At 43.6% G+C, this 26584-nt stretch overlaps 1 protein-coding gene across 2 annotated transcripts; it reads left to right on the top strand.

The window, feature by feature from the left end:
• The first annotated feature begins 984 nt into the window (after positions 1 to 984).
• On the top strand, positions 985 to 26410 carry nat16 (N-acetyltransferase 16). Of its 2 annotated transcripts, XM_015340763.2 has the most exons (5): positions 1056 to 1146; positions 11354 to 11446; positions 12063 to 12285; positions 13704 to 13928; positions 14487 to 26410. In XM_015340763.2, the coding sequence occupies exons 3-5, from the start codon at positions 12070 to 12072 to the stop codon at positions 15057 to 15059; spliced, it is 1014 nt and encodes a 337-aa protein (XP_015196249.2). In that variant the 5' UTR covers positions 1056 to 1146; positions 11354 to 11446; positions 12063 to 12069; the 3' UTR covers positions 15060 to 26410. The 2 variants fall into 2 exon arrangements, with proteins under 2 accessions (XP_006627566.3, XP_015196249.2); XM_006627503.3 differs by lacking the exon at positions 11354 to 11446 and having other exon boundaries at positions 985 to 1146.
• The last annotated feature ends 174 nt before the right edge of the window (positions 26411 to 26584 follow it).

A 26584-nucleotide genomic window follows, 5' to 3' on the forward strand; every position in this document is an offset into this window, starting at 1 on the left:
TCTGCCGAGCGAGAGCTCTGCTGGTTTTATGTTAGAGCGTTGAATTCAGCCCGAACCCGGCGTCACCCTGACACGTTTACCACGGCAGGTATATCGCCAGTCCGGAGTCTCAGGATTCAGCTCCGCAAGGCTCTCTTTCTTACCACTAATTCAACGCCTTCTCGGCGGTCATCGCTGCGCAGTAAATCTGGGATTTGGCCTTGTGGGACTCTGATAAACGGTGGGTGTGGTAAATCATGGTATTATTGACAGTCCTGTAACGCAAAGTGCAGTATGCGAGTGTATGAGGTTAGTAGGCGCCCCTCCCTCTCTCTCCTCTCCGACCCCCCCGTCCGGCTTGCTCATCTCAGAGGGGACCCTGTAATCATCGCGCGATGGGTTCCCCTTTCAGAGTCCAACGCGGGGTACTGGTGCGTGTTCCTTCTCCCGCAGGTCCGCGCTCCGGGCTCGGGAGCTGCGCACGCAGCGCAGTGCTGAAGGAGACGGGTTAAGCGCACATTCTTGGTTGGAAGGCAGGGCAAGTGAGGGTAACAGGGCGATCTGATCGGACTGGGGAAATTCCATGATGAATCAATAGAGCTACAATCGCCAGCACAGTACGCATGCTGTGCGAAATGTTATTGTGATTTTGGCACATCCTATTGAACCATTTTTAAGCAGGGAACGGTGACCTTGTGGTACAGTTTAATATCCAATCCTGATATCCGTACATCATTTAACTAACACTAAAATGTACATGTATAATTACGTTGTTACATAACACAAATGGTTTAACACTTCTCACACTTGACAGTTCGCGTTTATGTATGTCTTTTGATGGAAGAACGCGTCGCGCCGGTGTCAGGCGCTCGGCGCTGAAGACCGGCGGTGGAACAGGCTGGCGTGCTGAAAGGGTGTATCGGCACTGTCCCTCGGATCGGCGGCTCTGCTCGCCCTGTGAAGTGGCGAGGGGGGTTGGAGGGGGGGCGCATTGCAAGGCTGGGGGAGGGGCCACGCGGTAGCCCTTTATATGGGGAAGAAGCGAGTCCGCCCGGCGACAGAATACACCGGCTTCGGGAAAAAACAGCGCCGCATCCCCGCATCCGCATCCCAGACGCCCCGCGCACGCCTCCGCCACGCAGTGCCAGAGCCGACCGGCCGCGAACGGTAAACGCACCTGCCTCCTTCACTAGCCGAGCGAATTCGTAACGGGGAAAAATGATTTTATCCGGCGTTATACCGCTATACTGCGGCTGAGCCATTTTGGCAGAGTGATGCTGGGGGCAAGTGCAGGTTGAAGCCATTGTGCTGCCGCTCAGACGTGTCAGGCGGCCGAGGGTTTCTGAGCATTTAGCATATTTCTCTGTCCAGCTACCCCCGCCGGATCCGTCTGCTCTCCCTCTTCTCATTATCCCCGTTCCCCTTTATTTTATGCCTATCGGCCATTTTGTCTGGCCCGAATTAAAGAATTGATTACAGGGAGGTGCAGATACGTTTATCTTTTTTTTTTTTTTTTTTTAGTGCTCCAGCTGCTTTGTGAATGTAAGCCGTCGCTTTCGGGAATTATTGCTCACATCTTCTTAGCGGAGGTCGAGCGATGGATGCCGGACAGTTGGCCTCCGTCGGAGCCCGTCCTGCTGTCCAGAGACGGGTTCGGGATTCTGTATATGCGTGTTACTGTATGTTTGCAATGACTGTGAACCACAGTCTTTATGTGTATGAATATTACACAGGCTTCATACATTACAATGAAAAGAATACGAAAATCATAGAGAATTCTATTGTATTTCAAAGAGAAATGAATTAGGAACAGACCATACACGCTTATAAATACAAATGTGTGGCGCTTCTGAAAGCTTTTGATAATATTGTTACGGCAGAAGAGAAAATACCTTCTATGACTAAAGGGCAAATTATTATTATTTGTTTCATTTTTCCCTGACGCGTTTTGTCATATTTATCCTTTTGATTCTGTCCCCTTGATGAAAAATCGATGCGTGTGTAGGTTCCAAGGACTGAATGTGTGTGTGTGTGGTTGTGTGCGGACGAATGTGTGTGTGTGGTTGTCTCTGTGGGGGATTGGGGCAATGTCGTAACAGCACCTACTGCGAAAAACTAGTCGTGCATTTATGGTTTACAGTTCAGTACGTACACCATGCAAGATCGTCAAATATCTGGAAACGTCCGTCGAAAAAGCAAGACTAATAATGCCAGTTTCAACGTTAAGAAGCTGTTAGACTTCAAGTTCATTTAAAAAAAAAAGTACAAGCAAAGACCTTGAAAGAGACTTTGTCAAAAAGCACTGCGCAGTGGTGCCTTCTGTTACTGTACGGAGCGGACCTGTCTGATCATCTCAATTCAAAGCGCCAGCCCGCGCGCCGGAGTCACGAGCTTCCTCACACCTTGTGCTCGGGAGCGCTCAGCAGATCAGCAGTAGGTAATTGCGAGATCGAGTATATCAAAATCCCAACTGTATCTTCAAAGTTCAACGATTAATCCACACTGGAGCTTTCTACGGTGCAAGATAACGCGTCGTGTTAGATTTATCTTCCCTTTTGAAGAGAGAAAAAACGGAAAAAAACGGGCAAAACGGAGTGATGCATCATCCCCCTCCCCCCCCTTAAAATCAAATAAAAAAAACTGCAGGATTTCAAGAATATTTCCCTTAAATACATCGGAAAAATTCCTACAATTCGAATTTTTTGTAAGCATAACAAAGTGTTTTAAATGCCGTTTGGTGTTCAGAATCTCAACATATTGTACTTTCTAATAAAAAAAACAATGACAGGTTATCGTAGTTGTTTCTCACACTTACAAAACATTACTCGGTTCGTTATACTCTAATCGTATACGCTATAGACGCTCAAGCCTCCAATACGGGCAACCCATTAAACCAGTTTAAAATCAAAGATTGTTTCTTTTTAATCACCAAAGTTTAAATCACTGTCTATATTTAATGCTTGTTTAAAATTAATCCAAGTTTCTCAATCCAAGGTCTATTCTAAATCTAAAATCTGAAACAGGTGAACCAGTAATAGGAGTCTAGATTAACACTTTAACGCTCGGACTTAACAACCAGCCCTAACTATCATTTCACAAGTGTTCCCACTGTGGCAACGTGTTTAAAACGATAGGTTTTGCTACAGTTCGGACACTGTTCTATCGGGAGCTATGCAGGTGTCGTTTGTGTGATATGCTATCGAGTTCTTTTTTTAAGTTTGTGTGCAAGAGCACATGTCCGTGTGTTCAAGTGCGAGTGTGTGTGAGGATGGCTGTGATCTGATTCCCAGTGGCAGTTTGGAATTTCAGACTGGAAGCAAGTAGAACTGTTTTATTTACACATGACTGAAAGCATTGAGGAGGATGTTAGGGAGAAAGGAACACATGCCAATTTAAAAGAAAAGAGAGACATAAAAGTCAGATAGCTATTCTTGCAGTTCCATCTTTTCCTCTTTCAATATACATTATTTTTCAGCAGCAAAGACAAATTCTAGCCTAAATCCACCCTTTATCTACTTACCCATTTAACTACAGTTTGATGAATTTACAAAATGGTTTCAGCCCTGTCACAGCAGAAAAAAAATGTTTTAAAGCATTGAAGACAATACAAATGGAGTACATGACCAGCTCACGTTGTGCAATGCTAACAGAGAGATGAAGACACAGGGTGCAAAGAGACACCAGACCCGAGGGAGACAGGTGAGATGTCAAGGTTAGGGGGCAGTAGGGTTCTAACAGCAACAGAGCAGAAAACACCGCTCTGTTGGTAGAGGAGACAGCAGAGATCTGACACAAATAATAGAAGAAGACTGCAGCTTACAGGTGAGGAGACAGGAGAGGCCTCACACAGAAAGTGAGGAGATAGTGTGAAAAGGAATGAATCCACTTCTCATGACACTAATCTCTAGCCCAGTAGTGGACTGTCTGCACAAGAGTCTGCCCCAACAATACTGGCTATGGTGGTCATGTGTGAGTGGTTCTGTTAATGCTACAGCAGATGCATTCCAATATTGTAGCTGGGTGGTTATAAAGGCTGTCCTGTGGGTGCAGGTTTGGGCAAGGGCAACATGAATCACTCTAAAACAATTGCTGAATGAATATGGGGGAGTGTACTGAACTCCACACGGACTGTAAGAGTCTAGAGCCCTGTGACTGGGCTGTGTCAGTGTGCTGGACTCCACAGGGACTGTAAGAGTCTAGAGCCCTGTGACTGGGCTGTGTCAGTGTGCTGGACTCCACAGGGACTGTAAGAGTCTAGAGCCCTGTGACTGGGCTGTGTCAGTGTACTGGACTCCACAGGGACTGTAAGAGTCTAGAGCCCTGTGACTGGGCTGTGTCAGTGTGCTGGACTCCACAGGGACTGTAAGAGTCTAGAGCCCTGTGACTGGGCTGTGTCAGTGTGCTGGACTCCACAGGGACTGTAAGAGCCTAGAGCCCTGTGACTGGGCTGTGTCAGTGTACTGGACTCTACTGTACTCCCCAGAATAGCACTATATTAGTGTGATAAATTATTACTATTATTGTTACATGGACTGTAAGAGTCTACTGTCCTATGACTGGCCTGTGTCGCTGTACACATGGACTATATGAATCTAGAGCACTTCTCTGGGTTATGTCAGCTTTATCCTCTTGGACTATGAGAATATACGTAGTTTCTTATTAATGTTTCAGAAGATTGCCATAAGAATATATATAATGCATTATACGCCATAGTACTGTAGAAACAGAAGAACAGCTTTTAGGCTGGATAGGAGGCAGGTGCACAAAATCAACTAAAATGAGAAAGAGCCGGAGCGCCCTTATGGGGAGGGATTATGATCGTGACATTCAGATGGTGCAAGATCGCAGCTTAAAAAGCACCACATGAAACACATCTTGTAACCTGGCAGGTGCACTCACAATTCAAACAGAAGCAGGAACATCAGTTCAGTAAAATAAAGACAATTGTGTATCCTGTGGTGGGAAAGAGTCTATTTGAAAAAAGCAGCAAACAACACAATCCATACTGTGTTTGGATGAAGCCAGAACCAGACAAGAATCAGCTGTTCAGTGCGGAGTTGCAGTGGGATCTGTTTGGCTGCTGGGTGACAGACCTCTGTCCTAGAAAAGCACGTGGTGATGACCTATATAGTCAGCTTTACTGTGCCATGAAAAAAATCACTGCAGAGTGCTATCATCTGTCCCTCTCTGAGGGATTTTTAATTTGAGTCTCACCTGAGGGTTCTATTTGCCTTAAGTTGTTATGCGTATGTATTTTGCACATCAGTCAGTTCCTCATTATTATTAATAATGACAGATTGCTTTGAGAGATGCACTTGTATTTTTCTGCACACAGCTGCCTCTGCTTTGTCTCATACACACGGATGTGTGTAAGAGAAAGAGAGACAGTCTGTGTGTGAGTGTGTGCATCCTGTAACTAAGTCTATGCACATGTGTGCTTCTGGGATTCTCTGCTGCCCTTAATCAACAAACCTTATGTACTGCGCCATCACAGACGCGTCTATCTTCCTAGCTGCTGTAATTAATAGCTATCATCATGTGCTGCCATTGTACAGCATCCCCCTTCTGACCACAGCAAAAGCACCTGGTATGAGCCCTGTGACCTGCTTGCCTGCTCACCGTCTGCCACAACTGAGGGGGCGATTCATGCAAGCACCAGGGCAAATAATGACAGACTGCCTACATGCATGTGAGTGCAGGGGGAGACAGAAAGGGCAAGAAGAGATGAGGGTACAGGGATATGGGGAAGTGGAGTCAGAAGATGGAGGAGAAGTGATAGATGGAGGACAAAAAGAAAAATGGGGAAAAGGAAGGAGAAAGGATTATGGGCACAGGAGAAGGATAGGGCATTAGTAGGTGGCAGGGAGATGACTTATGGGGAGACAATGTGCCATGCAATGTACTGTGGTCAGTTGTCCCGCAGTCAACTTTCAGAGGAGGGATCTGCCCAGTCCAATAGCCCAGGTAGGGTCACCCGATTCCAAACAATCTGAAAGGAAACTGTGGTTTTTGAACGCGGACAATTTGTTACAAATGATTGCCAGATTACTTGATGTAAAAAAACAGTCACTGTAAACTGATCACAATTAAATGGTTCCATGCCTTTGGAATGTGACGAAGTAATGATTCTCCACAAAAGCTCTGGGATGGAGGCTCTCCAGGACACCAGCTGGAGACAAAGGATCTAGAGTATGAGCCCCTCAGTCTAGTGAAGCTATTTAATAGAGTTTATAATGAAGGTTCAGGAGGGATGATAACAACCAAGTTCGATCAGCCTCAGCCGTCAGTAATTAGCAATTTCTCCTGACATCCATTCTTCTCCCAAAACGCCATGAATCCCTATCTTTCTCTCTTGCATGTCTCTTGCATCCCACCTCCACCCCATCTCCACCTCTGCAGCTACCCCTTGTCACCCCGCAAGGGGGTCCTGGCCTCCTTGTCCTCTGGCTGGGAGGTGGGCCCTCAGGCGAGCGGGTTAAGCCAGAATTTTGCTCCATAATCCTTTCATGACGCTTTCATCTTGGGTGTTGTCATTCCTACTGAGACCTAAATCTCAAAATTAACAAGGAAGGGAGTAAAGAAGAAACCCAGGCAGAGCACAAAAGCAACATGACTACTGCTCAACCTGTGTGTCCAAACCATGAGAGGGGCAAAACCTCCCACTGCCAGCCAGCACCAGCCACACCAAGGATGGGCTTTAACTGGGACCAGCAACCACTGCTCTGGTATTGCTTAGGGAAGGGGCAGACGTTGATAAGAAATCACCTACGTTGGGTGGGTGTGTGTGCATGTGTGTTTGTATGGCAAACAGAATTGAGAGCTCTCCCCTCCAGCCCCACAGACAAACTCTTCATTGAGCTATGAATCTGTCAGGGTTAATGTCTGTAATCCATTTTTTAATGACTGTCTTACATAACATAACAAGAGAGAGGGAGGGGAGGAAAGGGAGGGAGCAGTGAGGGATTGAAAAGAGAAGAGAGGAGAAATGTATCTGACAGACGATGAGTATGATCGTGAAGTTTTAAGAACAAGAAAGTGCCTCGATGTTCACACATAATGATGAGTGTGAACTTGTGTGTTTCCTTGTGTCTGTGTGTGTGTTTGCAGGCATGTGCCTATGCACGAGCGTGTGTGTACCAGCAGAAGTCTCCAATGAAACTGGGTCAGGCATCCCAGGTACTCTGTGAGAAAGAGAAAACAGGCTGCTGATGAAGGGCAGGCATTTTAATAGCAGAAGAAACAGAAGGAGGAGGGGATAGGACTGACAACAAATGGAGAAAGACAAAGGAGAGGAGGAAGGAGCAGCTGGAGAGGCCCAAAGAAAGGAAGACAAAAGATAGAGAGAAGGAAAAGAGCATATAAGAAAGAAAGAGCTGAAAACTAGAAAACCAGGAAGAGGGAAGCTTCAGTGAGAATCTTTGAAATGTTACGTAATGAAAGAAATCGATAGGGTATAATACAGTGATGCAAAATCACTTTAATCAACCAGCTCTGTTCTCAGCTTCCTTATGTTGCTAGGCTAACCTTAAATAAAAACAAATCTAGTTCCAGTCATACAGCTCTATCAGTTTGGTGAAGTTCTTCAATACCATGTTTATGTTGGCTGCTACTATTGTCGGGCAGAGGAAAGTTCCTGTATGCAGTATGAATGGAGGTGTGGCCTGTAACAGAAGTAACAGCAATAATGGGCTGAAGTAATGCAATAATGGAATATTTACAGCAGTGAGAATGGGTTTCCCTTAGATCAGGGGGTGGCAGTTTTACATAATGAAAAAACTAGTAAATGATATACGTTTTTCATTGTATGGATAATGCACTTACTTCAAATTAAATAACTAATTAAATCAATTAAATATGTGCAGTGCTGAAGTACTGAAGGTATGTAGCTTTCATGTTCTTCACTTTTTAGTGGGCAATGCAGACTCGGGGATCAAAGCTTGGATCCACTTTAAATGGGAAACTATGAATTTAGTAAATACGTGATTATATCACCAATGCGCTTTTGTTATGTCACAGTAAGAACGTGAAACCAGGGACTTAAATATTTAAGTAAATATGAGAGACTGGGGGTTAAATATTTTATGATTTGAAAAGATCCCTGGTTCCACATTCTTACTGTGATGCGCATGACTATGCATGACTGTATGTTAAAATACATATCTGTAAATTCACAGACCTACGGCCACAATCTTTACTTCTAGAGGAATCTGCATTTACACAACAAACTTTATGGTGAATTCCCAAAGACATTTGGAACTTTTAAACTCGTTTTCTAATAGGGTGATGATTTTGCTCAACACTGGTGGAGCATGTTGAAGCGATGCCTAGAAAATGTTTCCACGGGGATTCTACGTTATTTCTATGCGCTGCGCCCAACTTGCAGCCCGCATCACCTGAGATCCACCAAAGGGGGCTGAGGAGGCAGTGTTGATGATGCTCATCTGTCACATTGGCAGTGTACAGTCCATGCAGCTGATTTGAAACAGATGATGAACAACGAATGCACGCAACCTGAACATCAAGCTAAGCTACCTTTGGCTTCAGTTTTGTGCTCGTGTTCTTTAATCGGGAGGCTGAGATTCAGCCTGGGAGGGTGAACAGAAGCTGATCCTTTCCGTGGGCTCAGATGCATCTTTCGTTTCATAAACTATAGGGAAAAAAACCCTCCTTTCCACCCAACCACAGTGTGGTTAAAGGAGTGTGCTCAACTGGGAAAAAGACACATTAAAGCTTTGAAGAAAGGCTAAGAAAGGCATAAATGAACTGAATAAATTAGGATAAAAAAAGCTCAGCTTAAAAAGATCAGACTGCCATCATGGGATTTCACCAGCAAAGGAGTTATATAAACACATGGCTGAGAGGGAGGGAAAGAGGGGGGCTCTGTGAGACACAGTTCCTGTGAAAGGATGGGAACATTTATTAACCAGGACAATATCATCCTTGTTCACCTCTAAAAACAAGTGGCAGATGGAGCCTGTGCCGCAGCACATCTAAAGTAAACACAGCCCCTTCTCCTGGCTGGAGGAAACCCTTCACCGCGTGCTGACAGCAAGGAGAGGGAAAGAGAGCGGGGTGAGGGAGGGTGGGAGAAAGGTGCTGATAAGGGAGAGAGAGAGACTGCAGTAGTCTAGTGTCAGGAACACATCCGCTGACCGCTACACACACCCTCTTGTAACCTGTGACAGGGTTAGGGCCAATGAATGCTAGGAAATGGGAGGACACTCCTGTTCCACTGCACTGAGGAACCCAGGAGCAGGGAGGCAGGTGAGGCAGAATGATGTAGGGTAAAACTGACGGGGACATACAGGTATCCCAACCTTCTTTTGAGCATCTTCCAGACCGTCAAGGTGTCACTTAGACCACAAGAGGCAAACGCTAGGGTTTTATTCCAGAGCCCCTGGTGAGCCAAGAGAGAAAGGAACAAAGAGATGTGCCTGTGTAACCACACATGCTCGTACAATCACACTTGGTTAACAAAAAACTGTGAAAGACCTCAAGAAAAATGTATATATATCTAACAAAGTAAGTGGGTTATTTAATTTAGTATGGAGGTCGGACCAAAAGAAAACAGAAGAAAATAGCTTCTCTGGGAGCTCAAGACACCCGTACTAGAGTTTTCCCCCTAGTATACTAAAATAAACCATGGTGGGTGTTGCATACCTTTTCTGTAATATTTTCAATTTCACCATCTGGACTATGAGATTGTACCTTGGTAAACTATCGGAGCCATATGCACAACCCTGCCAGTATGACCACACTACGGTGAACATAGACTGCGCAGTTTCAGGAAAACAAGTGATACTGACCATCACCACACCAGAAGATGAGACCTGCTGTGTTTTTCTTGCTCTGCAACAGTCACTGGTTTTCGTTTGTTTTAAGTGTAAACCATTCAAAAGCTTTTTAAGTCTGTTCTTCAGAGACGAGAGGCAATTGCACATCTGTCACAATGCAATCCTTGATTATATAATGATATTTGCCTCTCACCTCTTTTTCTCCGAAATGCATGCAGTACAGCTACAGTTTCTCATCTAGGGATAGATCTAATAATCACAATGAAACTAACAACAACAGCAACAACAATCTTCATCATCACGACCAATGACTCCATCTGGAGGATTAACCTTAAATTTGGTTGTGTTTGTGTGCATCCTGGATTAAACCCTCCATCTGTCCTTAAAATACATTGCATTCAAGGTTGGGGCTTTCAGCACACCCAGGATTGTGTCAGAGTCATGTCTGACTGAATATAGGAGTGTGGCTGTCTCATACTTGTGTGTGTGTCTCTGTATCAGTGCAAGCAACACGTGGGTTTTAAGAGCCCTAAAGGAGTTTCAGAGAAACATATCAAGAAAAGAAGAGATGGGATGAGTGTTACACTAGCTGCCAGGAGATAAGATATGCCACATGAAAACTTCAGCAGCAGATATAAGACAAGGTCATATATTGTACAGTAGCTGTGAAGCAGAGAACCATCATCTCTCAAGTTTTACGCCTATGTGAGCTTCAGCAAACTAAACGTTTTTTACATTTTACCGACAATTAATGAATATCCCCACTTCAGAATTTGAGGACACAAAACAAAGTATAATTATGTGTCCAACTTCATCATCAAGCAACTAAAATACACACTTGGGTCCTGTTTCCTCTTTGACCAGATAGCTTGTCCAGAACCAGAAGGTACTGTAGTTTTGAACGTTTCCAAAGTCACTCCCTACTGTGGTGGATTACCTGTTGTTCCAGCATATCTATGGTGTGTAGATTGCCTGCAAACAGTGATGCTCTAGGCTGGGCCTAGATAACTTTGGCACCTTCCATTCCATGCCAAAACAGGGCTTCGATTCTTACAATATATTAACATCTGAACAGAGCCTCAATCTCTCAATTTGCCTAGGTACTAATGATTACTTTGATTATTAAGGACTATCTGGAACAAAGCCTTGCAATGGAGTTGAGGAGCTAAATATGTCTACCACAGAGTTAGGTTTTTGATTCTCTGTTTCTGCCATGCTTGTCTGTAAATACTTCTGTATATAATCCAGGCTCTGGACGTGTGACTGATGGTGCTCAGACATCCGAAAAGACAGATTGTCGATTCTAGAATCCCACTGATTAATAGATATTGATCTTTCCAAATGGACAGTGCCAGAGTATGTGTGTATAATTATCTGTGGTTTTCTATCTGTAGTAACTTTTGTTCCACTGTGAATTTCTTGCCGACTTACAAACTTATAGAGATGCAAGAATCAACAACCATTTTCTTTCCTGTCTTATGAAATAATGCTTTCTGTAATTGATGTTTTCAGAGATGACGTCTAATAAGCATTTTAAACTATTCAATTTTGATAATAATATTGCTTCTATTGCAACATAGAGTCCTCCTACCAGGAGCGAGTTGGGATTTCAAGTGAAAGAACGTATTTAAGACACCACGTACAGCCCTCTCCCTCTTCCAGCACCTCTGCCTGTGAGTCTGGTTGATACAATGTTTTTGCAGAAAAAGAGATGAAACATCTCCTGACTGTGGGCATCCAAACTGACCCCCCCCCCTCCCTCACCATCCACTCTCAGTTTCTCACCCAGAAAAGGGCTGCTTGTCTGTGGGAGCTGCCCCTGGGTAGAATTTCTGAGGCCAGCCATTGGAATTGGGGGTTTGCCAGGCGCCCCGTTGTGCCAGGCTGATCCACATTGTCCAGTCACGCATTGCAAAGCAGGGCTCTGAACCAGCCAGGAATCAAGAGGAGATCAAACCCTGCTCTGGTCCCATGCCCACCTTCCCAGTACAGACAGCCTGGAACTGTCTGAGAGTGCCTATGAGTTGTGCATGTCCAGAATTTTGAGCATATGGCCAGCAACCATGTCACCACGTAACCATGCAAGCGCTAGTTTGCCCGTCTCAGATCCATCTCTGTTACCTGTCTCCCTCTAGCTCTTCTGGCTCCCTAGAGTGTGCAGTACGTGACCCATCTTGTCTGCATCTTCCTCTCTCCCTTTCTCTCCCGTCAGCTCAGGCTATATAGATGAGTAGAGCTTGACAACTTGCACAGCTCTGTTTAACCATGCTGTCCCTTCGAACCTCTCAGCTCCAGGATGAAGATTGAGACTGGCCTGTCACGTTCCCCTGCCCCAGAAGTCGACCCCCAGACTGAGCTGGAGTTCGCGGTGGCAACGGAGGAGGATTTTGAAGAGATCATGGCCATGAGCCAAGACATCTACGGAGGGCTGGACTACCTGCCAACACGCTACAAGGCCTGGTTGCAGGAGTCCAACCGCACCGTCATCTTGGCACGGAAGCAAGGCAAAGTGGTATGAGTGCCTACCGGGCTCCTCTTGCTAGGACATTGGCGTTGCTTGCTGCACTTCTCACCCAAGATTAAAGGACAGTACCCGGGCACCCTCTCAGATCTGGTTACTTCAATAAATCCACATGGTACTTCTGCATGGTGGACTTGCAGAGTGCTTTTCCCAGGTTTTTGCCTTGCCAAACCTGCCCGAAGATTGGTGCGAAAGACTCCTTACACACTTTAGTGTGTTTTTGCCATGGGAGACCACAGTGGACATTTGCAGGAGCACCCTTGAATTATCCTTAAAATGCCTCCGTTGAGAATCACACATCTGTACACCGTGCTACTGTTGAGCATGAAAAATAGGTCACGTTTGAATGTCTTAAGCTCAGCCCCTTAAACTGGGTTAGATGACTACTGTAACACACACAAAAACGAACTCAGCTCTCCTTTATACAAGTAGATAACAACTAGGAACAGTCCATAGGGAAATGATAGACATACTACCTTCACTGTAAGAAATAAATATTTGCAAATAGTTGCCCTAATTGTTTTCAAGTAGGTGGATAAAGAAGCAAAGACTCTTGATTATTATTTTTGCTGCCAAATTTAGAGTGAATACAGTTACAAATGTGCCTACATATTGAGCCAGCAGGCATGCAGGTGGGCTTTTACAGCACTAGTCAGTCAGTTCCAAACTATTCCAAAATCTTGGGCTGCAAAGCAAGCACTACCTTTGTATATGACTCTGAGACAGGCCGGGGTGAACAAGGTGATGTTGACCACAAACTCATACGGAAAGCAGGCCTTTCTACTGTGCACGTATCAAAATGCCAGGGCATTGTCACACTGAACAGGCTGGAATTCACTCACATCAAGCACTGCAAATTCACCCCCACAAAGACAACACGGCGTGGGCCTTCAGTGACAGGTCCCAGCACCACAGCTTGCTGCCCAGACACAGTGGTACTTGGGGACCTAGAATAAACTGGAGGAGGCCAGAACAGTGCGCCATTGTCTGTCCTCCTTGGCATGCAGACTGTATTGGCGTCACTTCATTCCCTCCTCGTGCTTGAAACTCAATCCAGTATTAACACAGTGCTGTGCCCAGAGTGCCAAGGTTAAGTGTAGTTACAGTACACTGGCGTGTCCAATGCTACTGTTTTAAACCCTATTGATTATGGCATCATTTTCCTCTCTCACCAGATATACAGTATGTCATAGAAACGGCACGTGTCAGATAATCGATGGACAGTAATGATTCCCTCTCAAACTTAATATCGACCCCTCCCGCTCTCTGCAAAGTGCCAGGGAGTCAATATGTGTGACTAGCGATGGAGCAGAATCCACTTTTGACCTCTTTTCTTGGCCGGTTCCAGTGGTACCATGGCGCCCCCTGTGTGTCTGTACCACACCTCCTCACTCTCTCTCTCCTGCCAGATTGCCCTGGAGTCAGTCTGCGTGATTGATGATGGGGAGACCGTGCTGGTGGAGGGGCTGCGTGTTGCCCCCTCAGAGCGGGGCAAAGGTGTGGCCGGGGTGCTGCTCAAGTTCTGCTCACAGCTGATGAAGGCCAAATACCCTGAAGTGAAGGTCACCCGCCTCACCCGGGACGACAGGCTGGGACCCAAAGACTTTCAGAAGTACCGACTCATCACCAAGCAGGTATAGACGCACAGTCACGTACTGGTCCATTGTAACAGACTAATCCACTAACACAACCAGACTAAAACTGACAAACTAGAACTGCAACAATAAGACTAATACTGACACTGACATACTAACACTAATGCCACTATCGATACACAATGAGACGCAATGAGAGTAATGCTTGCGCTGACACAATAAGACCAACACCGGCAATGGAAAGATCAATTTACTTCTTTCTACAAGCGTTGCCATTAAACATCAGTGTTGCTGTAGGGTGATTCATTGTGAGCCTTGGCAAGGAATGCCAAGGCCGGGCAATTTAAGAGGCCCACTTTCATGAGTAAAACAATTCAGACAGCAAAGTGTGGAAGGTAACTTCATCATACCTTTGACGGTCTACACCCTTATTGCATTTTATCAGACTTTTAGGACGTGAAAAACTGGAAGTCATGGGTGCAATTGCAGTGTTTCTCTAGGGTACTGTGAGCACGTCACGGTAACCATGTAGCCATGCAGGCTCAATGAGTTTCTTCTTCCTGGACAATACCTTTATTCTCTCTGTCCTCTCACTAGGGGATCCTCCTCGTCCGCTTCCGAGCTGAGGACCTCAAGCTGTGTCTGCAGGAGCTGGGGCTGGAGGCGCTGACCCCCGAAGCCACCCCCGACACCCCCCAGCTGGCGGCCCCCGTGCGCCTGGACCCCCTGGCGGCCCGGCACCTCTTCCTGAGCGCTGGGCTGGCGCGGGATGTCTTGCCCAATGCCACCATCGTCCAGGACTGGCAGCCCTTCAAGCCCCTGGCCAGCAACATGACCATCCTGCTGAAGAAGGACATCGACTGGATGGTGGACGACGCGGAGTCGCCCAGCGTTGCCAGCCTGTGTACCTTCCCCTTCCGCGTGCCCATCGGCGAGGACTGGTACTACCTCAACATCGACGTTTTTGGGAAGGACCTGGAGCCCGTGCGGCGCCAGTTCCTTGCCCACCTGCGGCGCCACACGGAGAGCCTCCAGGGCCACGTCATGTGCCAGCTCTTCCTCGACCCGCCGCTGTGGCAGCCCCTGGCCGACTTCTGCCGCAACACGCTGAGAGTGGAGCTGGTGAAGGGGTACACCGAGCAGTGTGTGGTGGAGTCCGACCTCGCCTGAGATGCCCGTTCAGTGCCCCTAACCCCCCAACCTTCCCCCCACCACCCCAGAAAACACAGAAAGAGGAGGAAAAACAGTACAGCACGATTCCCACTCTGTGAAGAAACGAAAAGCAGAATGCAAAAGAAACACTGCAAACAAACAAAAAAAGCAACAGCAATTAATAACAGCAGCGAAGATGAAACAATCATCACAGATATTCCAAGCTCACCTTCCGCCCCTGTTCTCCACCTCAGGAGATTAAAAATGAAAGGGGGGTCAGGGAAAAAAAACAAGCAAAGGAACACTGGATAACAATGGTAAAGGAAAAAACGTAATCAAAAATGAAAGAAGAAAATTGTTCCCACAAGCTAAACTTCCAGTGTGCTGAGATACTAACAAATTTGAGCACAAAACCCATGCTGAACGTATATTGCATTGCTAATATCTTATGATGGATCTGCACATGTACGCATATTTATTACGTATTTATCCGATTCAGTGTTTAAACCCTTGAAAAACAAGGGACCTGGGCACCAGACCCATGGTATTTCAGACTGGCAGCAAACACTTTTCTGTTTCTTCCGAAGAAGTAATCATCTGCAGAGCCCCAGCATGGTCATTCTGGAAGCCATATCGTGGTGGTGGTGGTAGCACTAGCCTGTGATCTGGACCTGGAGTGAAGGAGGTTTTGCCCAACATAGAAAAAATACACTTAAGAGAACAGGCACCAATGGTTACAGCCCATTGTGTGTCACATAAAACCCAGCAATGTTTTCAAGCAAACGGAAACTGTTTTTCTGCAGAGCACATGTCCAAAATCCCTGAAAGGTTTGCCAGGAGATGATAAGGTATTTGTGTCTGCCCAGATAAAAAATGACGTTAACTCTTCATTCCAAGAATCGTTCTGAGGTTGTACAGTACAGTATTAACAGTAATAATTAATGCATCAACCCCATTTCCTCTCGTTCTCCATCGAGCAAAGCAATCGACTACGCGGGGGCTTTGTGGTGTCGGTCTCACAGAGGGTCACAAAGACAGTTATATTGGCATGAGAAATTTGACTAATTCCTAGTCTCTTAATTTTATTTGAAATTGTTTGCTGTGGTTAGCTGCTATTTCACCCAGGAAGGATAATACTAGAGTAAAATACTGGAACAGTAGCTTGTTCCCTTCAGTACAAAAACTTTTAAGTATTCAGGTTTTATGTATGATGTCATGTGAGTGCAATTTAGCCTGATTTAGATGCTAAAATCTTATCCTGGCACTCACACAGACATTTATTTTACTGTGATTTACAGTTTTGCATTCAATTCCTAATTAGAGACTCAAAATTTGAAACAAATTCATTTACTTTTATGAAAACCCCTTTCATGTAGCACTACAGAGTTTGTCTTATTTATATATGAGTGAACCATGCTCTAAAGAAGAATTATATTTATATATGGAATATATAAGTGGCATTTTTTAGATGTGGAAAGAAAATGGCGGTGCCCTACGCTGGAATATTGTAGATATATTATCTTCTCGTAATTTATTTATTATTTAGAATTAAATAGTACTTGCTATTGTCCCCAATATTTCAATTTTTTAAAACTTATTTATGTGGCATTCCAATGTGAAGAGATTCAGTTTGCTTTTCCTGGGGGGGATCAGCAAACAGCATTTTAAACCAACAGCCGCAAGCTAAATTCTAAACCATTCGTTAATAGGTATTAAAAAGATGACATAGTAACGGATATTTGCAGTCAGGATGACAACAATCTAAACCCTGAAATAGTCCCTGTTTAAAAACTGTTTCTGGGGTGTATAGGCCCATAAAACTAGACAGGGAGACTCGCTGCCAGAAATAACAGGACGCTGTCACATGTTGACCATCTGGCAGACTGGCATGGCATCAGAAATTGGTACACTACTGTTCTGACTTGTACATTGAAAATATGTTAATTTCAATGCACAGAAGACCATTTTGCTGCTGTTAAAAAAAAACTCACCTTGCGAGATACTTTTCAAACACCCCTATCAAGCCTGCTCGGCACATATCAAGTTCTGACAGGCAAATAGGCAAGTCTCATTTCCAGCAGAAAGAATAAATAAATGATCAGGAGACAGCGGAACAGCAGCAGGACACAGGGACCACAGATGAGGTCAGAGTTTCTGATGCATGGCAGGGAAACGAATAGACATCACGTCAGAGCACCCATAGGGATGCGTGTTACACAGGAAGAAGACAAACATACGAGCAGTGAAAGGCATTGCGGACATGCAATACTGTACAGAAAAGTCAATGTACATCCCAGTACATGATTTTGTGCAAATTTGCCTTTTTTCGTGTGTGTGTGTACAAAGCTAAATTTCGTCACCGCGTGATGGTAATGCAAATAATGAGGAAAAATTAATACTTTTTTAATTTTGATACTCATGAGGTCAATTCTCATATAGAGATGGAAGACAAGATGCTATGATATTCTTCTAACCTTAGTTTAGTACTCGTGATTGGCATACTTCTAAGCCAGATTAGTTTTTTTTTAAATCTTCAAAAAGCAAAGGAAGAATCCGATGTTTTAATTTCCTAACAGTGAGCACTCTCCTACCAGTATTACTTAACCAAACAGCTAGATTGTCTCACGCTTTGGACAGGTGTTACTTTGAAAAAGGTATCAGTGGAGGTCCGCACTTTAGGGAAGCTTGGTTTCCTGACAGGAAGGGAACATTTAAAACGTTGAACCTGGAGGAAAGTGACGGAGCAGGAGGGGGGATTCCTTAATGGTGAACCATACCGCAACGAGCAAATTCCTCTCCCTCGATTTGAAAAATTCGTCAGCCTCCATATTAACACATAAAAACACATCCACTCCCTCAGTCAATGCGCCTACAGAAAAAAACTCTGTTCGCACTGTGAACGGGAAGAAAGGGAGAGACAACCACAGCCAGTGTGAACAGGAAAAGGAAAACTCAGCATTTACTTTGGGATTTTTTTGTTTCAAAAGGACTAATATGTAGCTTTTTTTTTTAATTTGACACATGTGTTTTTGTCAAGATTGAATGGATATGAACGAAGTTTTTGCCTACACCTCTCCCCCAGTGAAAGTCAAAGGAAGGATATCGAGAACTGCAATCTCAAAGTTTCTCCCTTTTCTGTATTTGCAAAGACTGGTGACATCTAAAAACTGGGAAAACAATATAAATTTATGCATATATTTTGGAAATTACTGGAAGAGAAGAAACTTGTAAAATGTCCAAATCTATAATCTCCTTTGGCAATGTTTGACTTTAAGACAATTCACAGCACATTTCCAATGACTGAAAGAGTGAATCACAAGATTTCAGATTCTACACCATCTGTTCATAATATCCAGTAACACAAAGAATTACTTAACACAAAGACTGACTTACTACAGTAAACTGGCAACCAACGCTTTTGAAAAAACCTTACTGTACATATTAAATTGGTGTTTTTCTCCACCTCACAAGAGAAGTTCTTAAAGTTATGCACTCATCTGAGGAAATATGTCCACTTGGTTTATCGTCACTAATGATCCAGACACACGGACAACCATTTCAGATCAGCTAAGAGCTTGATCCAGAGAAGAGCTTGGAGAGCATGGTTTCATTCCATATTCTGGACAGAGTGACCTAGTCCTGCTGCTGCTGATGGCTAGGAAGAAGACTACTACTCTGAGAATGCACTTTAACCCTTCTGCAAAACCCCACCCATTTGAAATCCCAAACCCAATCCACCCCATCCCCCTTCCAATCCAGGACCTCAAGGGAGAGGGGACATTTCATTTCGGTCAACCTATTGTCAAAGTTGCAAGTGCGCTCCAGTTACAGCCTAGTCTCTTACTGGCATCTTGAGCAAGTTGCTGAAACCACAAAGGGATCTCTGAAGAACAACAAGATCTGAACCCCCTGCTGTCTGACATTTTACCAACAGAGAGGAACGCAAAATCCATCACTCCAAAGCAAGCAATTAATGTGAGTGAAGACAAGTTTTATCAGATGACACACAGACAAGGGCTTTGATGCAGAAGCTTACCTGGGCTTTTGCTCTGTGGCAGTAACTGCTGTAGATGAGTTTCCTCTAGGGCATAAAAGTAACAGGTCATGGGGCTCTGCACTGTGGGTTAACACTTGCATTGGGTTGCTAAACTGCTGACAAGGATCCAGATACAATGGGTGAATTGTTTAGTTGGTTGTGCTCTTCAGTGGGTGGTCTTCAAGGATCCCAGACTGTGCCCTGCATTTCACCGCTGCACTGCCCTGCCGATCAGCTCCTGTATTGCAGCAGTGCAACCTGGGATTCGGACACAAGTCCCCTGGCACAGCCTTAGCTGGTTTCTACATCACAGCCCAGTGTTTGTGGATGTGTCCCAGAAATCTGATATAGGATTTGAGGCCACAAGTTGGTCACAGTGAGTTTGGCATCCTGAGCTGCATGGTTTGCATTTCAGAAGGTAAATTGGAAGTGACAACATAACAAAAGAGGTCATTTGCATTGTGTTTAAATTATAATTGCTAGATATCCAGCACCCACCCCCCCCCCCCCCCCGTATTTTCTGTTATGGGATATTATACTATGCTGGGCTGGGCCTCTCCCACCCTAGGCCTTTGTGATCCCATGCAAATGTGGCCAACAGCTGCTGCCCCCCAAAGGTGGGCAGTGGAACTGCATCTTTACTCTCCAATGGACAAGTTCATATTTTAGACTTTTAAATCAACAGTGCTGGAATCCGTAACCCTCACCCTGAATATTTTGGAAGAGGTACTACACAGCAGTTTCCCTGTCCTATTTCTGATCTTTGATCTGCTCTTCTGGGCTTGCTACAAGCTCTGGGAGAATGGAAGGGCATTATGATCAAAGCCACCATCTCATCCTGACCAACACCAAACCCAGTGCCAAATGTCACAACTCAACAAATGAGTATTGGAACCAATACTTTGTTGCACTTTAATGCCTCTTAGTATATATCAAAATCTGGATGAGCACTGTGAATGCTGTGAGATATTCATACAATAGATTAATTGATACCCAGATTGCACAGCCCTACTAAATAGGAATAAACTGAAGGGCATTTAGATAAGACAGGCAAACTGACAGAGAGAAAGGGAGAGATGTCCTCACACTGCCTGTGACGTCCTGCACAGGCATATATTAGCCCTGTTCAGAAAGGTCTTCATTCATTATTTAGCTTTTAGGTTTTCCAAGGCAACTTCTTTCTATTCAAAGTTTGAATTTTGTGTATCTCAAAACTAAAGAATAAGACAGGGCTTACAAGCAGTGTTTTCATCAAAAAAGCTCCTTCTCTCCCATTCCCTCTGTCTTTGCTGACCTTTGCTAGAGACGCTCTGATCGTTTTAGACTACGACCCCAGTAACACACACTGCACTGAGGGCACTAACAGAAACCCTTCAGCACACCAGGAAACTACAAACCTATATTTTTAAACATTTTTCATTTGTGCAGTGTGTGTACATGGATATCCTTCATATACATGTGCTGGGACTGCTATCAATAATCTCCTTTTGTGTTTTTATTTTTCTATTTAATTGCATTTTGAGGGCACTATGAAACCATATGACCGAATGTTGAAGCAATCTAATGGCGTCATGCCTTCTGGTTGTGCCGCTGTAAGACTTGAAAGGTGATTTTCTGCATTTACCATACATTTCCTCTGTGATGTACACTATTTACCTGGCTGTCACTGGTCTTCAAAGGTTTTACCATTACTTCCCATGTTTGACTGCACTATGATGTAGTAATAATGTAGTCCTAGTTTCCTAGTAGTAGCTTGTAATGCTGGTATAGTTAATTATTGGATGTTTAACATGGAAAAGTGTGGTATTTGCTTGGTCTAGTGCGGTCAAGTACAATGGAAACATGGTAATATCATATTAAAGGGCAGTAAAGGCTAGGTAGACTAGTTTGACATGAAATAATGGGTCCCTGTGTGAACTTACCGTGCCCTTTTATTCACCAGAGTATTTGAGTATCTCTGCAGCACTTTATACAACTGTGGGAGGATTGTTAGACAAGTGAAGCCTTTTCCCACTTTTGCCAGAGGTGCAGCTGGGGATAGAGTCTGTAGGGAGTCACAGCTAGAAACAGGAAACTGCAAAGAGGTCATACTGCACTGTTTTGGTATAGGTAAAGGTATTTTGGCAAGGAACAACAAAATGAATTACTTGGTGACCTTCACTTGGTGACCTTCACAATTACAGTTATGTATCTCCTATTCTGCAGAGCCGCATGGCTGCGACTTTGCAGGTACAGTAGACCCACCTACTGAATTTAACTCCCCCATGGCATTCACATGCTGGGATTGTCAGAACTGTTAACACTGAAATCCTAAAAATTCTCATTCCCCTTTTTTTTGTTGGGTTCTGTTCTACATTATATATAGAATTTCTTTCTGTTTTAGTAACTTGGTTTGTTTCTGATTTTCTCTGGCAAAATAATTCCTGATCATTTCAACCCCCCCTCTCATCTATATTTTCTCCATACAACATCTTTCAAATCTCAGTCCAATCGCCCATTTCTGATAGAGCTGCTTTCAAGCAACCTATTCAATCTATTCAAACAAAAAAATGGAAAACTGACTACTATAAAGGGAGTCTGTTTCCAGTTGAATTGTTTCCGTTTCCACAGGCTTGCTTTCCCTGAAATCAGGCTATCTGCAACCCACCCACAGTTTAGAAGAAGGATGGATCTTTTTTCATTTCTTCTGATTAGAGATGTGAGGTGGAGGAGCAGGTGGTGAGCAGGGAGAGATCAGAAAATGTTAAATTGGACATTTGCCATTGGTCACAGCCTGGGATTTAAACCGTGGCATTGTAGCTTTCCCTGTTGGGAACTGCTGTATTTTGAATACAAGCAATTGGAAAAGTTAATGTAAAAGCTGTTGGTGAAAGGAAATATTTACTTCCTTCCCTGTTCTGACTAGAACTAACCAGATAGGTTTATTATGTCACGGTTGCCTCCTGAGTGATACATACTCTATTTCTGTTACTTTTGCTCACAGCTGTTACATACCTGTGCAATTGTGAATTGAAGTCAGTGACGAAGCTGAGATCTACACATCATTTTACAAGGACAATCACCCAACTAACAGCAGGGAAGAAATACAGTGGAAAATGATCATAGTCACATGGTCAGTGCCACAAAGGCTGGGTTATTAGACATGCCATAGTCAAGGTTATTTTAAAAGGCAGCTCAACAGCACCTCCTGTGGCCTGCTATGCACCTGCAGGCTTGCAGTGACATCACTGAGAGCAGTTAAGCTCCTCCAATTGGTGTGAACAGCCTATCAATATGACCACTCTTCAAGAACAATAAAGTGAAATAGTCACTGTGCAACTAGAGACAAATGATTGAAAAGGAAGCTGTAACTTTTATCCAAATCTTGAAAAAAGACCAAATAGGCAGCTACATAACCAGAGAAAAGGAAGCAAGGTTCTTCCATGATTATTTGGTCCAAGGTGCATTTTTCTGACAGCCAGTTTTTAAATACATTTGGGAAGAATCATGTGGCAAGAGCATTAGAGAAGCAAAAGAAAAATAAATCATATTTTCTTTATGGTCCAAGTTTGTAGCTGCATAAGCATGAGTAGACTGCAAAGTAACAAGTAAAGGTTTATTCCATGCTTAAAAAAGAAGAAAAAATAGGGTGTGAACACATTTCCTTTATTTTTACTCAGACCTAGGTTTAGGATTTTTAACTGGATATTATGCAGACATAAAAGGGGAGCAAATATAAAAGGCTGGAATGTCATCCTGACAAACAGCTGTAGTGCAATTTATGATTGGAGCAATGGTATGGATTTAACTGGGGAGATTCTGAATAGGTTGTACATGTAAACTGAGATTCTCTGTCGGGGGTAATAGGGGAGTGAGTTTTCCACTTTCGCTCCTAGTAATGGAAACAAAGGCAAAGGGTCAGCACAGGGAGACCTGTTACCTGAGAGGCAGTGTAAGTCTGCCTCAATTCAATTACCAATTCATTCAGGAGGACAGCACCTGGGGGACACAGGAAAGAGGATCTATTGGTAACGGCTCCTTATTTTCCAATGTTCCTCCTACATAATCAGCCCCAACAGCTGGCTTAGGAAAGCACCTCACAAAAGTATGTGAAGCAAAAATGGAAAAAGGAGTATATTCCTTTCATTCTGGTTTACCACTTTACAGTCAGCATTTACAACAAAAACCCCAGACTAGGACAGATGTGACAATTCCAGCAACAGAACATAGATCTTTCTTGCTTCAAATTATTGTCTCATATCGAAGGGTGATTTAGCTAATGAATTGCAACTTACTGTTGAACAACAAATGAAAAGAGTCTTATTTTTCTAGAATTTCGGAAAGCAAAATACGTACCTTCTAATTGTTTAAAAACTAGTACAGAAATTGAAATCCCAGTGTCTGGGGATTTTTCTTTCCCCAGCAGAAAAGAAAAATAATTGTTTAATAACACAATGTCACATTTTAGATTTAAATATTTTTTTTTGTTCTCCTTCCCTGTCATTCTATTATTTTTGCCGCCATGTTCTCTGATCAATACAAATGTTTTTATATAATATATATTTTTCTAACTGGTTCACATCTGTGAAAATGAATAGAAGAAAAGAAAGAAGAGTACAAAAAACAGCAAGGTGGACCACTGTCCTCTTCAGTATGAAGGGTGGCAAGGATCTGAGCTGTCACTATACTGTCTGCAACGCAGAGGGAAATCTTTCATTTCATTAGGGATAGATGGCGAGACTTTGAACTGGAGTATGCAAGAGGTGTGCACCCAAGTTCTACACATTCCTAAACCATCTCAATATTGCAGAGGGTACGCTAGCCTTCTCTTCCCTCTGTCACTGTCGCCAGCCACATGCTGACCAATCACAGAACCACACACGCGTGCACAGCATATTTATAAGTAATCTCAATCTGTAGGCCCAAAAACGCAAAAGCCAGACTGCAAAATCTTTTTTTCTGGCTTCCACGTAGCAGCTGGCATATCTCTGAACGTGTGAGGAGAAAAACCTAGGAATTTGTTCTCGAAATTTAAGAGCAGGCGCAGTGAAGAGACCGTGTGGCAGCGGACTGAATAATGCACTGATCCAGCGAAACAATCTGAGCTCAGAACATTTGCTTTTTTTCCTCTTCTTCTGCTTTCCTCTTTTCATTGGTCTTATTGCATAATGCAAAACACTGTTTGAACTGTAAGCAATGAACTTGAATATTAATGGAGGGGTGGGGGGGAGGGGGTATGTGTTGTTTGCACACTGAGAGAGACTTGTTGGGTGTTCTTCTTAGAGTCGCAAGTAGGGATCCAACAGTAGTTTTCTTTGGGGCATACAATACATAGTGCAGCTGGTCTGTGTAGGCCTCTCATACAGTTACATAAATCAATGCGTTTAGAGAGAGGCTTGATGCCACACAGACTTGCACTTTACAAAATGTTAGGTAAAGACATTTTACATCACGTGCTGAAGTCACACCCATAGTTGAAAATCCATCCACATAGCTCTCCGCTGTATGGCTGTGTGCCATTATGACATTTTAGAGCATGACCCCAGAGAAAGGTGTTCTGGAGTCATGTGCGGAGGTACTATATAGAGAACACCCAACAGAGGGCACTGTTATTTCAGTCTTGGGAGCCTGTGGCCATTCCTGGTTTTTGGATGTAAGACACACCGAATCATCTTTATTTTAAAACATTCACCCCTTTGCACTGCAGTTGAAATAGTGCAGTACTCTTATAAATACAAATGACCACATGTACTGCACACAGTTGGTATTTAACCCCACTGTGGAATGCATGCATTTTCTCAAATCAAATCAAAGTTTATTTATCAAATGCACAACAATACAGCGTGCAGCAGTAGTTGCTGGCAATGAACTGTCTTTATTATGACCAGCCTTGCACTAAGTGTACTTCAGGAAGTTTCTGAGAAAATTCTGCAAACTCAAAAAAAGCAAAAATCCAGGTCTCAGTAAATCCCCTCACTTGTTCTTGCGCACAAGGTCTGAGAATGGGAAAGCCAAAGGCAATGCTTTCATTAATCCGGCAGGTTTATAATCCTGCATGATGATTTGAACTCCAGACGAGATTATCTGAAAAAATAACATTTTAAAACAACAAAATCTAGTAACAACAGAGTGGATTTGCCGTGAAAGGACATTCCTCTTGCTAGCCGGTCTGTCAGCTGTCTGTTTTTTTAAAGCAAATCCTGCTCTTAATTACTGAGCTCACCTGTCCTCACCCTCTCACTCACGATAGTTCATTCAAATCAAGACAGTTGCCAGATGTTAAAATACCCTTCACCTCTTTATTTCTGAAATCAATACGTCTATATCCAGTCTTCAATTTTCTCATTTGCCCCACCTAGTGGCCAAAAAGTATGGCACATTGGATAATATAAATACCGTCATTGTAGAGGTCTTTCAAAAGTCATTTGAAGGGCTGCGGCTTTCATGTCACATTTATTGCTCTCATAGCAAAACATGTAGAGGAGGTAAAATTGTTTAATCCAAAAGTTCTATGTTTGAAGGCAGACACCATTACTCCTCCATTAAACTAATTTTGTGAGGAAAATCGGAGAGCACAGAAAACATACCCCCGCCAGCACAAAAGGAAGGACAAAACCCATTCTGAAAAAAAGGGGGATATGTATAATTGTTCATATTCTAAGAATGAGTGGTATATAACATTAACAGTGGTTAAAAGTACGAGACATTCCATATACTGACTTAGTTTATTATAAATCGATCACAAATTTTCAAGAAATGCTATCATGACTCGCGTTCAACTAGTCTCCATGTAGTTCTCCCCTTAAGATAATGAAATAGTGGAACAGTCCATTGTCTATTTGGCGGGCAGGGTACCATTTAAACTTCCGGTTCCTGTCTATATTAACTACAGTTAGGATTTAGAGTTTTTGAAAAAGATTGTTTCAAACGCTTGGAAATAAAGATTTGTCTAAAAAGTATCAACACACCAGAGACCGAGGCGGGTGATAGGATCTTTTCTCTGAAAATGGGGGGAGAAAAAGGATGATTCGGTGTTCAAAATGTTCCTTGGTGTGTATTTTCCAGTTCTTACAATGTTTGTTTACAATCTCTGGGCAAACCGACGACGCTTATGATGGAGAGCGCCTTTCGGGCCTTTGAATTCGCCGATTTTATGTTCAATGTTTTAAAAAAAGATGCATTACTATTTTAAATACAAGATTTTTAAATGACAAACCGCGAGAGGTCTATGGGAGTTTCTTGGTTTTTGCACTGTGTGACAGTAATGGGGTGTGAATGTTAGGGTTGGTGTCAGGAGGATAGGTTTACAACGAGCCTCGTGACAACAATAACGAGTAAAAACCGTTTAACGTTTGATTTTGTACTAATTCTCCTCGTTTTTTCTGGTGGGGAGGCAGTCTTTCGACGCTGCATCAGAATGGGAGACAGGGATGGGGGCACTGGTTCATTAATTTTCAGGATACTGACGAGAACGTTAGAGAAAAGTCTAGTGAAAAATATAACTAATTATAATAATAGTAATATAAAA

This window comes from Lepisosteus oculatus, chromosome 3 (genome assembly GCF_040954835.1).
Source record: "Lepisosteus oculatus isolate fLepOcu1 chromosome 3, fLepOcu1.hap2, whole genome shotgun sequence".
NCBI classification, from domain to species: domain Eukaryota; kingdom Metazoa; phylum Chordata; class Actinopteri; order Semionotiformes; family Lepisosteidae; genus Lepisosteus; species Lepisosteus oculatus.

Bases quoted from the DNA above. Each gene is read 5' to 3' on its own strand.
- nat16 (XM_006627503.3), top strand. From the start codon at position 1,010: ATGGGGAAGAAGCGAGTCCGCCCGGCGACAGAATACACCGGCTTCGGG. The intron at 12,286-13,703 runs GTATGAGTGCCT...CTCTCCTGCCAG, and splicing joins CACGGAAGCAAGGCAAAGTG to ATTGCCCTGGAGTCAGTCTG. The intron at 13,929-14,486 runs GTATAGACGCAC...TCCTCTCACTAG, and splicing joins ACCGACTCATCACCAAGCAG to GGGATCCTCCTCGTCCGCTT.